Source organism: Taudactylus pleione, unplaced genomic scaffold (genome assembly GCF_031769625.1).
Source record: "Taudactylus pleione unplaced genomic scaffold, aTauple2 ptg000481l, whole genome shotgun sequence".
Taxonomy (NCBI): domain Eukaryota; kingdom Metazoa; phylum Chordata; class Amphibia; order Anura; family Myobatrachidae; genus Taudactylus; species Taudactylus pleione.
Window position 1 is genome coordinate 2,224,221 of NW_028284883.1, and position 15,856 is coordinate 2,240,076.

A 15,856-nucleotide genomic window follows, 5' to 3' on the forward strand; every position below is an offset into this window, starting at 1 on the left:
ATGGAGCCGTGTGGATAGTTTCATTCGTGTAAGTTATGTAGTCAATATATCTGCCCGATCTGTACGTATTTGCAGCTGCTTTCGGTCTGACTCATGCGGTCAAGATATTCTATGTGATTCTTAATATTCTTATTGTATACTATAATTGGAATAGCTGAGAACTACTTCTTTCTGGGCACCTGATATTATTGCTACAGCTGTCCATGCTACACCCATTTGCATTGTTTGATATATCAATATTATCGAATTGCAACGATTCAAGTGCCTTTATTACACACGAGAAATGAAAATGATTTTGTGGCAAGGAGGAAGACTTTCTAAGCCACTTGCTGCAGGAGATATATCAAGGTCTTTGGGGTCCTTTATAGATTTCAGGGTGAATTTTTGCAGGATCACAGTGAAGAAAATGAAAAGCTGCAGACGCACCAGACTTTCAGCAACACATGATCTTTTCCCTGCAAGAAATGAGGTTACATAAAATGTTAATAAAATAATCAGAAGCTCATGAAGCAAAGTACAAAAGTGCAAAGGTGATATTTGATCTGAGTCATTCACTGCAATGTAATCTGAAATTGTGCCAACAACCAAACTATCAATTTCTTCTTTTCCTGTCTGCTACAAAGCAAAAATAAACACTGCAGCAATACGATTCAAAGATGTACGCTAACCTTATGGCTAGCGTACATCTCCCGTGGTGAGTGGTCTGTACATATGCAGAACAGATTTCGCCTGCAGACAATCTACAGCATGGTTGTTATACTGCAGCGTTTTAGCGGTGGGGTGGGTGGGTGGAGCAGGGGCTTGTCACCTGGGGTCTCTGTCTCCAAATCGCTGTGTATAACAATCTCGATTTACAGTGACTTTTAATTCACCACAAATTCAATTCTATAACATGTTCTCATTAGGAATCTCAGGCTTAGAAGTTTATCGGAAAGAATTTACACGCATCGCTTGAATGCCTTAATGTTTGTGGAGTTGAGCAAATGTTTTATGGAAGGGAGATGAGAAATACAGAGGGCTCTCTGTAGGATTGATAGTTTTGGAAATATGGAAAATAATTGTGAGCGCATGATATTATTATTATCCTTAATTTCTATGGAGCCACAAGTGTTCCGCAGCGCCTTACATAGTACATAAACAAATAAGTGAACAAGAAACCAGTGACTTACAGTACAATACAATACAATGTAAGACATGGTTTATATACATTGCTGTATTAGCGATCATAACACTTAAATAAGCAACAGGGCATACTCTAAGTGTTAGGTTCCCTAGTGGGTAAGGAGTAGATGAAAGTATAAGTAAGGAGAAGCACAAGCGGGTAGAGAGCCCTGGTCATGAGAGCTTACATTCTAATGAGGAGGGGCAGAAAAAAAAGGCGTGAAACAGACAGGGAAGACAGAGAGTAAGGAGCATGTAGTAGCAAGTTAGAATGAGATCTGGGGATTTTAATCATTTTTAGACAGACCAAGCAGTTGTTTTTAATTAACCATTTGTCACACCCATGTCAAGCACACACAAGTGAGTGCTGATTGGTCACAAAGGCCCCCATTTATTAATGATCGCACTTGCAAAGCAATCTGGGCATGACATCACCACCCATGATCGCATTGCAAGATGCAATCATAGTGCCTGACTGTATCATTCAGCACATATAGATACAGGGACTTCAAAAAGAGTCCATCCCCGCAATGTGCCCAGAGAGATGCCAGGGCTACTGCGCAAGGGCAATCCCACTGACTGCACATGCATGACCGCCATTGCCGGGGGAGGGTTCCGGAGGAGCCCTTTCCCAGCTAATTATGTAGGCATTTCGGATGTTGGTAAATTTTCAGCATCACACATCCCCCACAGAAACCTATGGGGAAAGTAGATGCCCGTGGGAATGGAGGGATCACAGCAGGTATTGGAGATACCTGCTGCGACCTCTCCTTAATACATCCGGGTGTAACTTAATATTTGTAGTTAATGCCTGAAAACGGGTGTGTTCAGGAATATAGCTGCAAATCTAAAATGATAAATGGGCCTCTATGTCAAATACATGTTCCACTGTTTAATAGTCAGAGCATGGGTTATTATTTGCAGCAGGACAGTTTTTGTCTAATGTTTTTAGTAAGTAAGCCTATATCAGTATAAAGCCTTACCCTTCTTAACTTCGTGGCCACGAGTTGTTGTAAACTTACAAACAGAATAGATAATAGGAAAACTAAGTACAAAACAGTTGTTTTGTGGTGTTAAGAAAATAATTTGCATATTCTTTGGAAATAATTTTAAAATATACATTAACCCTGCGTTAGGCGCAGCTGGTCTGACAGGTGCCACAAAGCTGTTCTCGCTCACCTCTCCGACGCAAGGTGGCGCAGGGGCCTGCCCCTCCTAGTACCTTCCTATCTCTAGATGCTGTTTGTAACCCCCCTAGTCAGTTTTCCCACCACCTGTGTGGAGTGCAGTAGTGACATTCCTGGCCTCTCAGGCTCATTGCGCCCGAACTCGTCTGACTTTTGAAGGTACGTATTTCTTTTTATTTTCTCACAATTTTATGTATTTTGCTCATTGTATGAATGAAAATTACAAAGGTTGTGGGTATTTTGCGGAAATATGTAGATTTGTCCAGGGTGGCCTCTTAGGAACACTGCACCTCTTAAAATTTAGTATTTTTAGTTTTATTTGCTTTAAGGTTAATAAATGTGGTTTTGTGAATCAGATTTCCATATATTCTCTCTTTGTACAGCCTAATGAAGGTCACTGATCACTTTAAGAAGGTTAGAATTGAGTTAATTTGGAGCTAATGACGATTTTATAACAGGCGCTTGTCAGGCACACTCCGCCTGAACCTGGGAGTCCCAGAGATGCTCTTGACGCAGGGTTAAGAGGGAGCTTGTAGTGTAGTAGTTTCAGAAAAATGTTAAAACCATATGACATGTACAGTAAATATATGTAAAAAAAATTTCAGACCTGCAGAAAATGGTAGAAATCCATTATTTTTCTTAATTTTGCCACTCTCATCCAAGAAATGTTTAATATTGAACTCTTTGGGAGTTTCAAACTGTGATGGGTCCTGTAAAACAGTGGTCAGCAAGGGAAGAACATCTGTACCCTGAAAAAAAATAACATACAACAGTGATTTACAACTATACCTATCTGGCATACATCTCAGGCATAACCACTATATGCCCGGTTGCTACATCAATACATGCCCAATTACACAGTCATAAATTTGATTATTCATGCGGTTTGTTCTTGTATATCTGTAATTAATCACTTGAAACCAACTGCACTCTACAGCATTGTGTCATATTTTTAATTCAATTGTATCCAGTTATTTGTCACATGCTAAAATTCAATATATATTAAGCATAATAACAGTACTTTAACCTGATTAGGATAAGTATGCTGAATGCTATTGGTGGCAGTGGTGATACCTGAGCAAAAGTTTAATGAAGGAAGCCATGCAGGGGTGCACTTTGGTGGGGTTTCCAAATGCCCATAACACCTTCCTCCAGTGTCTTACAAACATTCTTAGCAGCCTGAAATAACCCCAGTCCCTTTCTTCCCTACCACAGAGAGAAGCACTGTGAATACTTCCTATTGCACTGAATACCAAAATGGGGACAATTAAGCTGCTGTGCATGCCCAACTATTACAATTCCTCCCATTCCAGCTCTCTTACTAATGTGATATCCTCAAGTTGGATTGGGTATGATATGTCAGCTTTCAGGATCCCAGTGGTCAGAATCTCAACAACGGCATCCGGACTGGCTTAGGAAACTGACACATGTCAGTAGGTATCCTAACCCTCCCCCTCTCCCTACCCCTATTCCACACTCACTACACCCTAAACCTTACTTCCCCCCTAGTGCCTAAACCTAACCCTCCCCCTAATGCCTAACCCTAACCCTTCCTCCCTAATGCCTAACCATAGCCATCCTCCTAATGCCTAACCATAACCCCTAACCCTCTCCCTCTCCCTCCCCATATAATAATCCTCCCTCCCCACACCCTAAACCTTACCTCCCCCATAGTGCCTAACCCTAACCCTTCCTCCCTAATGTCTAATCCTAATCTTCCTCCTAATGCCTAACGGTAACCCCTAACCCTCCCCTTTCCCTACCCCTATACCTAATCCTCCCTCCCCACACCCTAAACCTAACCTCCACCCCTAGTGCCTAAACCTAACCCTTCCCCTAACCCCACTACTTACCATCAGGATGCCGGCACCGGGATTCCGACTGGTGTCAGGATTCCGGCAACAGCATTCTAAATGCAGGTATTCCAACAGCTGGCATTTCAACTACCTCCCCTGCAGTTAAGTCTCCTGTATACTTTTTACAGCTAGCACAACTGTATGCTGACACTCCAAAAGGATCTCCTAATTAGCACCATCAAGGAACATATCAATATAGTTATAATGTTGCAATTAGACATCACTCCCAGTTCAAATGAGCCATCAAAAACCTTTGTGCTCATTTTCTCATTTGTCACTATATTATGGATGGAGGAGCGATCCAGAACACAGAATGAAATCTATGATTACATCAGTGGAAATACACTCTCAAATGAATGGAGAGAGGGAGGACAAGCCTTTGGTGATTTTTCATTCATATTACAGACGTATCGGTATCATCTGCTCAGCGAAGATCATACATGTCACTGATACATTGATCATATGTACTGCAGATTATATGTTTCTCTCTGAAGCAGGAAGCAGGGTAAAAGCAAAGTATTTATCCTAATGTTCATCACAAATTTATTTGTATCTCTAATAGGATTAAGGCCACTGCCTGTTTCTCTGTGGTCGGCTTTGCTGAATTACTGGAATACCCTAGGGGCACGATTCTATTCTACGCAATGTGAATAGTGCCGGGAATCATCTCCCGGAGCTATTCAATACACAGCGCAGCTAACCCCGACTAAGGATTTCTTTTCGCATCCCTCCAGAAATCCGACAAAAGTCCCGGCGCGAGGCTGTTTTCTGCCCTTCGCGCCTGGAAAACAGCATCGCGCCGGGAAGTTAGGTCGGGGAATGCCTGTTCTCGCGCCTCAAAACCCTGTTTAAGGCGCGAGAACGAGCCTTCCCCAACCTAACATCGCGATGGATTGAATAGCTCCGGGAACTATCTCCCGGCGCTATTTACATTGCGCTCAATTGAATCGAGCCCTAGGATTTTTTTATGTGGGTGTGATGAGAAACAAACCAACAGTACATTTTTTTTTCTATTGCAAATGCTAGGAAATATGATAAAAAAGTCCGTAGGATGTGGCAGGGACTGTAGGGGAAAAGTATCAAGCCTTAGGCCTAGATATATCAATAAGTGATATTCTTGTTATCAATTGTTACTAATCTTAAATGGTGCTCCAACCAATCAGCTCCAGTCATGTGTTTGAAAAATGACAGTTAGAAGCTCATTAGTTGCTAGGAGCTACTTCTCCACTTATCCCTCTCCAAGATTTGATATATCTCCCTTTAAGAGAGATAATATGGAAAAGATGTCCAAAGCATCTAATCAGCTTCTAAAGGTGAGTACACACTATACACTATATTGCCCGACCATCGTATAGTGTGTACCCCCAAATCTACCCAATTCATCGTTTGATGAATTATGGTGGTCGTATCGTTCCATATGATGTGCTGGATATCATATGGGATGATGCCAGGGATGATGCAGCATTGTCACATTAAGCATGTAACTAAACATAGATATCAACAGCAGTAAAACATACAGTACTGAAACATAAAACCCATACTGCATTTGTGCTTTTCATACATGCTCTCAGTCCCGTTTGGTAACACAAGCTTTGCAACAGTAATACCCCTTTTATACTACAAATCCCGGGTCTGACCCAGGATTTGGATCTCATTTTCAACCCGGATCAGACCTGGGACAGAGCCCTTTCCCACTGCGGTGGCAACCTGGGTTATGCCTGGGTCAGCACCATTCACACCGTACCCAGGTCTGTAGTGACCTGGGTCTTCCGGCATTGCAATGGACGCTAGCATGTGGCGTGACCCGGGTCATTGTGACCCGGTTCGCGCCATTTACACTGCAGGGTGACACGGAAACGACTCCTGCTCAACCCTGCAAGCTAGCCGGGTCTGATCCCCAGGTCACGTTACATTATATGTAGTACATCATGTAGTTGTGATGTATGCATACAGTAGATTATGTTTTGAGTGTATTGTATTTAAAGAGTGCTTCAATGCAATATGCAATTGGCTGTCTCGTGTAATATGTATATTTCTATATTAGGTATGTGAAATATTTAACATTGCATATTCATGTTGATATTAAAGATGTGTGCAGACCCATGTGTTTTGGTTCTAAATCATCGTCCTGTTTTGGTTCGGTTTTGAATCTATTTAAAAAATTATAAAAATAGTTAAAATCATGTAACTTTGACCTGATTTTGGTGCTATAGTATATTAGCAGTTCCAGTCATTTCCAGTCAGTTTTGACCACCTCACAGTACCTGAGGGACTTAAATGCAATCCAAATCACGCAAGATCCGGTTTTTAGATCAGAGTTCCGAGTTTGGCAAGGAGACCCCTGCCGGGACTCGGTTCTACTCAGAATCCTTAAGTGAGGGTGTGTTCGGTTTTCAGCAAAACTGCACTGCTCATCTCTAGTTAATATGATATTTCAGAAGCAGTGCTAATGTAGATATAGACACAAAATGTAAAATAAGATTTAGTATTAGTCAAACAGCTGCTGGAGTTTACCTTGGGAATGCAGTAGCCATGAAAGTTAATATCCCTGGTGGTAGATCGAGCAATACCCAATGGAAAGACATCGCTAATCCTCTGAATCTCATATAAAACAGCATTCATGTATGGCATCTGGTTCCTGTCTTCCACGTTAGGCTGTCGCATTTGGCCAATCACCCGATCAATTTCCTCATGTAATTTATCTGTATATCATTCACATGTTACCAAGTTTATATTCTATGATCTATACAGAATTATCTTTGAATAAAATGTTAAAGGTAGGGCTTATAATTTATGTTAGAGACAGAGGGCCTAATTCACAGTTATAAGCTAATGCTGCAAGTTTGTACAGAGTGACTGTGTGAAAATATGCGAGTGATGTAGCCACCAGGAGATGCCCACTGGCAGCTTCACAAATCAAGCCTATCTGTACAAAGATGCTGTATCGGTCACAGATCAGTGGATAAACGGAATCCTATGGTCCTGCAGAATGGACTGTGGGAAAATGGATATCGGAGCCATTTTTTACTACATACGGTATCACAATCCCAGTCTGCGACATGCCCCCAAAAGGGTCATATGACACTCCTGCATTTTTGCCAGTACTCCCTCATTACCTCCCTCCCTTAGATGTACTAAGCTTTGGAAAGTGATAAAGTGGACAGTGATAAACAACCAGCCACTCAGCTCCTAACTGTCATGGTACAGGCTGTGTTTGAAAATTGACAGTTAGGAGCTGATTGGTTGGGACTTTATCACTCTCCAGTTTATCACTATTCAGAGCTTATTACATCTGTCAATCATGCTGCGGGCAAATACTTTCTGCAAATACTTTCTGTGACCTGTATTAAGTGAAACTTAATACAGGTGCCGTGCAACTTAGATGCATACACAGATTACTGATAATTGCTAAACTGCTTAAAATACAGCATTGTATCCATCTCTGAATCAGGCCCAAATTTACAGAGAGCGCTTATGCTAAATGAGGGGTTATGTAAACTGTTAGGAAAGTGGGTACATTAAGGAGGGTTTTATGGAGAGGTCATATCATCAATAGGGAAGATTTTATAGAAAAATTTTATAAGAGGGAGGAAATATAAGTAGTGGACATGTAATCAGATTGAGGAGGTGTTAAATAAAATTGGCATACATACATCATATATTGACATTTTATTGTTATTATTATTATTATTATTATTATTATTATTATTATTATCATCATCATTATTATCATCATCATTATTATTACTATTATTATTATTATTAGTTTAGTTTTATTTAATTTGTAAAAAAAGGACAAAAATAAGCAGTTACATAGAAAGTAAATAAATCAATGAAGACATGAAAACAAAGAGTAGTGAGGGCCCTGCTTGAGTAATCACACAACATAATTTGGATAGCGCACAGTTGAAACATGAAGAGAAGGTATTAGAACAGGGCCATCTTAATGTATAGGCACACTGGGCAGGTACCCAAGGCCCCATGATTCTAGAGGCCTTTGAACAGGTGCAGGCCGGGGATCATGTACATGGAACTGCACTGCAAGCTGGAGAAGAGGGGAGTAGAATCTGTAATCCTCACTTTACATCATTCTTTATATGTTTAAACATTGATTTTGTTGAAAGTACCAATAAATCTAAAGGTTTCATTTTATTGACTGTTTACATTTGTATTCTCGTGATTGGGTTCATAGGGGCCCCAGTGCATTGGGTGCATTAGTGGGAGTAGTATAGATATGAGTAAGGTAGGCTATGATAAAGAGATGGGTTTTCAGAGGGTGTTTATAGATTTGAAGTCTATGGGAGAGTACAATGGCACTCCATGGGGAGAATTCAGTTCAAAGTGATGTTCCTCGAGGCATAATGGTGATGCTCGGCTGTGCACATATTGGCCATTTATGGTAGTGCCGACATCACAAGTTTTCCCTCAAAGTGATATCCCACCAAGTATAATGGTGATGCCTGGATGCACACATACTTGCCATTTAGTGAAAATATCACAGGTTTATTCTTGCACTTCTATAGGGTGCGAGGTAAAACTAAAACAGTGCCAGTGGGCCATCACTTTTATACAGATCTGAGTGGTAGCACTAAGCATGTAAGAGAGAGAGAGAGAAAGAGAGAGTTTTGAGATGAGACTTGAGATGTTCATTTAGTGGTGATGTCATTGAGGGGTCTGTACAGTATGTGAGTAACTTTAATCGGATTCTGGAAAACATGGGGAGCCAAAATATGGATCTGCAGAGTGATGTAGGTAATGTGAAGAAGTAAAACTAGCAATGCCAGTGGGCCATCACTTTAATACAGATCTGATTGGTAGCTCTAATTGTCCAAGGCAGAGAGTTTTGAGAAGAGACTTGAGATGTCCATTTAGTGGTGATGTCATTGAGAGCTCTGTACAATATGTGAATAACTTGAACTGGATTCTGGAAAACATGGGGAGCCAAAATATGGATCTGCAGAGTGATGTAGGTAATGTGAAGAAGTGACGGAGGAAGATTAGCCTTGCTGCAGATAAGGATTTAGGTGCAGTTAGATGGATGATGCTAACCTCAGGAGGATGTTGCACTAGCCAAGGTTAGAGATGATGAGAGAATGGATGAGAGCTTTGATAGCATCCTGGGAAATAGAAGTGCATATTCTGGCAAAGAGTATGCAATAGAATTGGAAGAAAGACATGGCATAGTCAAGTGTAACAGCATGGCAGCAGGCTTGGGACGCTGAGGAAAGCATGATGTTATTGATGGCAATGGAGATATGAAGGAAAGTGGTGACTCTGGCTGGTGGGAAAATGATAAGCTATGTTTTGGATATGTTGCTTTTTACATTAGGTAGTGTTTAAACATCCATGTGAAGTAGCAGAGTGACAGTTACAATTTAAAGAACAGGAGTAAGGTCAAGTGAGGTAGACATGGGTGTTATCTGCATCTTTCATTTGAAATGATTATAGAGAGTAAATTTAGGGGTTTACTTACTAAAGTGTGGATTTTTAGAAGTAGAGATGTTGTCCATAGCACCCAATCAGATTCTATTTAACACTTATCTAGCACTTTCTAGAAGATAATAGCTAGAATCTGAGTGGTTACTGGGTGCAACATCTTCACTTCTAAAAACCAGCACTTTAGTATATATACCTGTTAGAGTGGATATGGGAGTGTAAGAGAAGGTGGAGTAGGGGGGATATTTGAAATTACAAAACATCTTGTAAAATGCTTTACTTTTTATCTGTAAAGTAGGTAGGAAAATCATGGATCGTAAGGGAAGAAAGGGGAGGAAGTGGACAGAAAATTAAATTATAGTTACCAAATGGGTATCTGGGTCAGAAAAATGAACAGGGTTTAAATAAGTGAAGTATGTTTGCTAGGCACATGAAAGATCAGTATTGTAAAAGGAAATGACTCGCAAAAAAAAGAGGAAGTCAGCTTTGGAGATAGCATTTCTTCAGACACTCTTATCAGTGTTTGGTTTGTCATGGTTCAATTTGGCTCATTGTAGATTGTATGTGACATATGTTTTGTTGTAGATTAAGGCAACCTGCTAAGTTTTAGATTTTTTTGTGGCAGCAGAGCCAGTGGGTTGTTAATGGGAATGTTGAAATCACTTATTATGAGAGTAGACTGGTCAGGACAGCAAATAACTGATCCAGGAGGATCTGGGAATTTTAACCTCATGGGCAATAAATACAGTAACAGCAATTTTAAGATGGAGAAGTGAAAACAGAGTAACAGTGTGGACACATGTTCTTCAATAATATTTTAACTGTGCCTTTACAGATTAATTATTTACCTTGTATCTCAGGATACTTTATCAGTATCAAGAAACCAAAGTTCACTGTATGTGAACTGCTCTCTGATCCCCCTAAAAACATGTCAAATACTGTTCCAGTGAGATTTGTCATATTAAATGGAGTATTGAGAATCTTCTCTTCCTGTGAATACAAAGACCAACATGAATTTTCCTTGAGTACTATTTGGCTAACAAGCTCTTAAAGTAAAAGCTGAAATTAGTTCCAGTAACCATTTTAGTTTTTGAAAATATTTATTTGGGATTTTTATTGGAAACTGTGAAAATTTGTTATTATAACAAATGATTGGGTTTATAAAAGTAAATTGTATAAAAACTACACTGTGTTAAACAGTCCCATTTATGCAAATTATTATCAATTCAAACTACAGCATTTTTTTGCATCTGCACTTGCATTTTTTTATCCCAACAATACAGAACACGTAAATATAACACTATGTGCAAAATTTACTAAGCAGCATGTTCTAATCCCCAGCGGTTTGATGGCGGTTTCTAAATGACAACAAAACCGCTGCTTAGTAATTTTATCCCTAGTTCTGTTCTATTCTATTCTAAAATGTGTTTTGATGGCGGTTTTGCAGCGTTTTTGGCCTTAGTAAATCAGCAGATAGCAAAACCGCTGCCAAATTGCCACCAAACCACTTTGTAAATTTTGCCCCATCTATCTTGACCCACAGAAAATTATGCCATATTGAAAATTCTAAATTCACATTTCTCAATGCTTTTCTGTATTTCCCAATTAAAACGCCATACAGTTTACTTAAATTGTCAGCAATGCATATGCTTGAATCAACTGACATGCTGGTACAAATATGCAAAAATTCATCATAATTTGTTAAAAAAAATTGATTACCAAAGAAAAAACTCAAAAAAACAACAATTGGCTACATTTGTAACTGTTTGCATACTGTAGTGTTCACAGTTAAAATGTAATATGTTTGAAAGTACTTTATTATCTGAAAATGTATTTAAATAGTTTCAATTATTTAAAAACACGCATTTTAACAAAAATGGTGAACATGAACAGACAACGTAAGAGGCTAATTTTGAACCACAAATTTGAATCAGAGTTAATTGGTGACTACTGCTGATTTTTGAGGCCATTAATCCAGTAAAATTCAATTTAAAACTGGTTCAAATATTTTAAGTATCTCTGTTCAGCAAATATTTACCAGTCTCCCCCTTGCAGAATTATAGCCTGGATAAAATTTTTGTGCAGATAACATTTGATTTTTTTCTGTAGAGTTGTCTCTTCTATTGGTTTTTAAAATGTCTACAAGAGGAGCCTGGAATATGAATGATGAACTTCATTTGCTTTGCTTTATGTATCTTTTTACCTGTTTCATTCTGATTAGGAAACAATCAGTATAATCTCGTGGACAGGCTGGGTCCAGTGTCTCCTGATGACTCATGATGTTCTCCTTCACAACATTTTCAAGTGGTATGAGAAGCTTATACATTTTTTTTTGGGATCCCGGTAAATATTGCATGATGTCAGAAAACATATACAGCTACAGAAGGAATTACAATTTTTAATATGAGCCCATAAAGCAATAGGAAAAAACATACAAAAAATATATTACATTTATTTGTACATGTATTCATGCAAGTACACAATATTACTGTGTTTTCCATTTGCTCTGTTTGTATACAAGATGGCTTTGTTAGAACTGTAGATTACATCAAATGGTTGAGATTAAATTATGACATTAAAAGTAGAAATGGATAAATTGGCATACTGATTCTGAATTTTTTAACCCATTTTAAAGATTTACCATTGTCGACTCAATATAATAAATATGTTAGGATCTGAGTTTGTGGTGGACCCGGGCTAGTAACAGGTGCAGACACCTGAACACACTTAAACTGAAAAGAGGGGTTTTTAATGGTTAATGGGTGAACTTGAAGACATGTACATGGATAATATAAAGTCCTGAATATAGATGGGGAGGTGATGACTAGAAACTGAAGAGAAATAAGAGTGGTTAATGTCCAGGTAGTGACAGAAATAATAAAAAGTATTTGTAATCCAAATGGTTACTGTGAGGCTGCAGACAGGATATCAGGTTACAAATTAATACTGGTGAGATGAAATCCAGAGAGGTAATGGAGTAGTTGAATAGTAGAAGCAGTTGGTTAACTGATGAGTAGTGCTGAGATGACTCAGTAAAGAAACTGGATTAGCTGCAGAGAGTTAGGTAAGTGGAGGCAGTGTAGGTACAGGGTTAACTGCACACTCAGGACTTTTGGCAAGGAGAGGGTTAACAGAAGGTGCAGGGTGGTTCCTGCAGGAGACTGGGAGCAGGCAGAGTGATGCAGGCTGCTTGGAAGCTGGGATCCAGCAAGAGCACAGGCGAGCATGGAATAGACAGGTCTCAGGAGCACAGGAACTCTCTCACAGCATGTGCTGTGAAACATGTTGCACTGGCAACTATGGGGAGCTCGGAACTCCCTTAAGTACTCAGTGCAGGATTGTCAATGGTTGGAGAGAGTATGTGACACACCAGGATTGGAGCAACTAAGTCACATGACCAGAAGCAAGATGGCGGCACCCATACCAGAATGCAATAGAAACACCACCAGGCAGAGCCATAACTAGACTTTTTGGTGCCCTGTGCCAGAAAGATCATTGGCATCCCCCTCATTTTTCAAAGGGACATAATGCACCCAAAAAAGGGCCATGGCTTTATGGGGAAGGGCCAGAGAAGAGATAGGAGAGGCCAGGAGATGCTGGGGATAAAATAAGAGGAAGCTACAAGCAAGAATGATAATAAACAGAAATTTGACATTCCCAAACAGTGCCCCCTGACCTGTGGTGCCCTGTGCGATGGCACCAGCCACACTACCCTAGCTACTGCCCTGCCACCAGGCTTACCCCAGCCAGAATGACACAGTGCCTGCGGAACACCTCGGACAGCCAACGCCTGCTGCCAGACACCAGCCCCTCCGCCTGAAGGACCATGCCACAGTGCCCTCACAGGTAATACCTGTCGTCCCCTATGCCAGGAATCCCTGGTGGTGACAGTACCCCCCTCCTTACAAGTGGCCTCAGGACACTTACCAGGCTTCTCCGGATGGGCAGAGTGAAACTTCTTGATGAGCGTAGGAGCATGGATGTCTTGGGCATTAGTCCAGCAGCATTCTTCCAGGCGATAACCTCTCCAATCCAGAAGATACTGTAACTGGCCTTGTCGTACATGGGAATCCAATTAACGGCTTGAGCAGGGAAATGTGGAAAGAATTAGGGATTCTTAGGTAGGAGGGAAGTTGGAGATAGTAAAAAACTGGATTAATTATTTCAGTAATGGAAAAGGGTCCAATAAATTGTGGGGAAACCTTCATTGATGGAACTCCGAGATGCAAATTATAGGTGGAAAGCGAAACTTGATTCCCGACTTGCATTTGAGGCACTTTCCTTTGCTTCCTGTCTGCCTGAATTTTGTAACATAGGGACACCTTCTCCAAATCTGTGTGCACTTGAGCCCACATTGAGGCAAACTTCCATACAGTGTTATCCACAGCTTGTACATCAAAGACAGGTAGACTCTGAAATTCAGGGATTCGAGGATGGAGGCCATACACAATAAAAAATGGAGTTTGATTTGTGGAGGAATGATAAGAAGCATTGTGTGCAAACTCAGCCCAGGGAAGAAATTTGGGCCAATTATCTTGAGAGGAGGACATGAAAATTCTTAAACAGGTCTCGAGATCCTGATTTACTCTCTCAGTAGATCCATTACTTTGCGCATGATAGGCCATAGAGAAATTCAACTTCACTTTTAAGACAGAACAGAGAGCTCTCCAAAACTTCGCTACAAACTGAACACCACAATCCAAGACAATCTCGGCAGCAAGTCCATGGCGACAAAATATGTGATAAACAAAAAGATGAGCCAGATCCGATGCAGAAGGTAATTTCTTCAGAGGAACATAGTGAACCATTTTTGAAAACTGGTCTAACACAACCCAGATGGTGGTATAGCAATTAGAATTTGGCAAATCTGTTACAAAATCCATGGAGTTATGTGTCCACGGGCGGGATGGTATGGGTAGAGGTAATAGTTCACCAGCTGGAGATTGATGAGGAGACTTGTGCTGAGCACATGAAGTACAGGAAGAAACGAACTCCATTATGTCAATTTTCATTGAAGGCCACCAGTAAGACCATTTTAGGAACTCCAGAGTTTTCTGAATGCCAGAGTATCCTGCAAATTGTGAAGAATGAGCCCATGTAAGTAACTGCTTCTTTAATTCCAGGGCCACATAGCTTTTCCTACAGGAAGTTGTAGTTGAATTGTAGCAAATACTTTTGACTGTAGCACCGGGGTACTACGTAAAATCTTGGAATTTTTATCACAGGATAGGGACCTTGACAAGGCATCAGCCTTTTGTTTGAGAGCTCCTGAGTGGAAAGACAAAGCAAATTGAAAATGAGCAAAAAATATTGGCCAGTGGGTCAGATGAGGACTCACGCACTTCATATTTTGTAAGAAAAGAAGATTCTTATGATCAGTGAAGATGGTAAAGGGGAATTTAGCCCCTTCCAAAAGGTATCATCATTCTTATAATGCCAACTTAATGGCTAACAGTTCTTGTTCACCTATGGTGTAGTTCCTCTTGGCTAGAGAGAACTTCTTAGAAAAGAACCTGCATGGATGGATTCGATTATCCTCAAATCATTGAGAGAGGATAGCTCCCACTGCCTCTGAAGATGCATCCACTTCTAATAGGAAGAGTCTATCCAAGTCAGGTTGTTTTAAGACTGGAGCTGTTATGAAAGCCTGCTTCAGATGTTGGAAGGCGGTTTCTGCCTCAGGAGGCCTCAGAGCAGAATTGGCATTTTTGTGAGTTAATGCTGTAATGGGAACCATTAAAGATGAGAATCCCTTGATGAAATGTCTATAATAATTGCCGAATTTGAGCAGTTTCTGAACAGCCTTCAATGTCTGAGGTCGAAACCAGTCCAAAATCGCTTGAACTTCTTTAGGACCTATTTCCAAGCTGGAACCGGAGATGATATATCCAAGGAATGGTACACTTGAAATGCTGAAGACACATTTTTCCAATTTACAGTAGAGATGGCTCTCCCTCAGGCGAGGCAGGACTTCTTTTACATGTTTGTGATGGTCCTCTAGGGATGAAGAAAAAATCAGAATGTCATCTAGACAGACAACAATGGAGACATATAACAGATCTCTGAAGATCTCACTGATAAAAACCTTTAAAAACAGCAGGTGCATTGCACAACCCAAAGGGCGTGACAAGCTATTCTAAATGTCCATCCCTTGTATTGAATGTCGTCTTCCACTCATCTCCAGTGTGGATACGAATAAGATTATAAGCCCAGTGT

The 15,856-nt window shown here is 40.3% G+C and overlaps 1 protein-coding gene across 1 annotated transcript in view; it reads right to left on the reverse strand.

Moving 5' to 3' along the window:
• Positions 1-251: 251 nt before the first annotated feature.
• LOC148502843 (cytochrome P450 2A4-like) overlaps positions 252-15,856 on the reverse strand; it is a 55,717-nt gene continuing 40,112 nt past the window's right edge. Inside the window, exons 5-9 of the mRNA XM_088449283.1 lie at positions 11,844-12,017; positions 10,489-10,630; positions 6,719-6,906; positions 2,956-3,097; positions 252-455 (exon numbers count right to left, since the gene is read on the reverse strand). Coding sequence (XP_088305409.1) covers positions 271-455; positions 2,956-3,097; positions 6,719-6,906; positions 10,489-10,630; positions 11,844-12,017 — 831 coding nt within the window. The 3' untranslated portion in view covers positions 252-270. The remainder of the gene's footprint in view (positions 456-2,955; positions 3,098-6,718; positions 6,907-10,488; positions 10,631-11,843; positions 12,018-15,856) is intronic.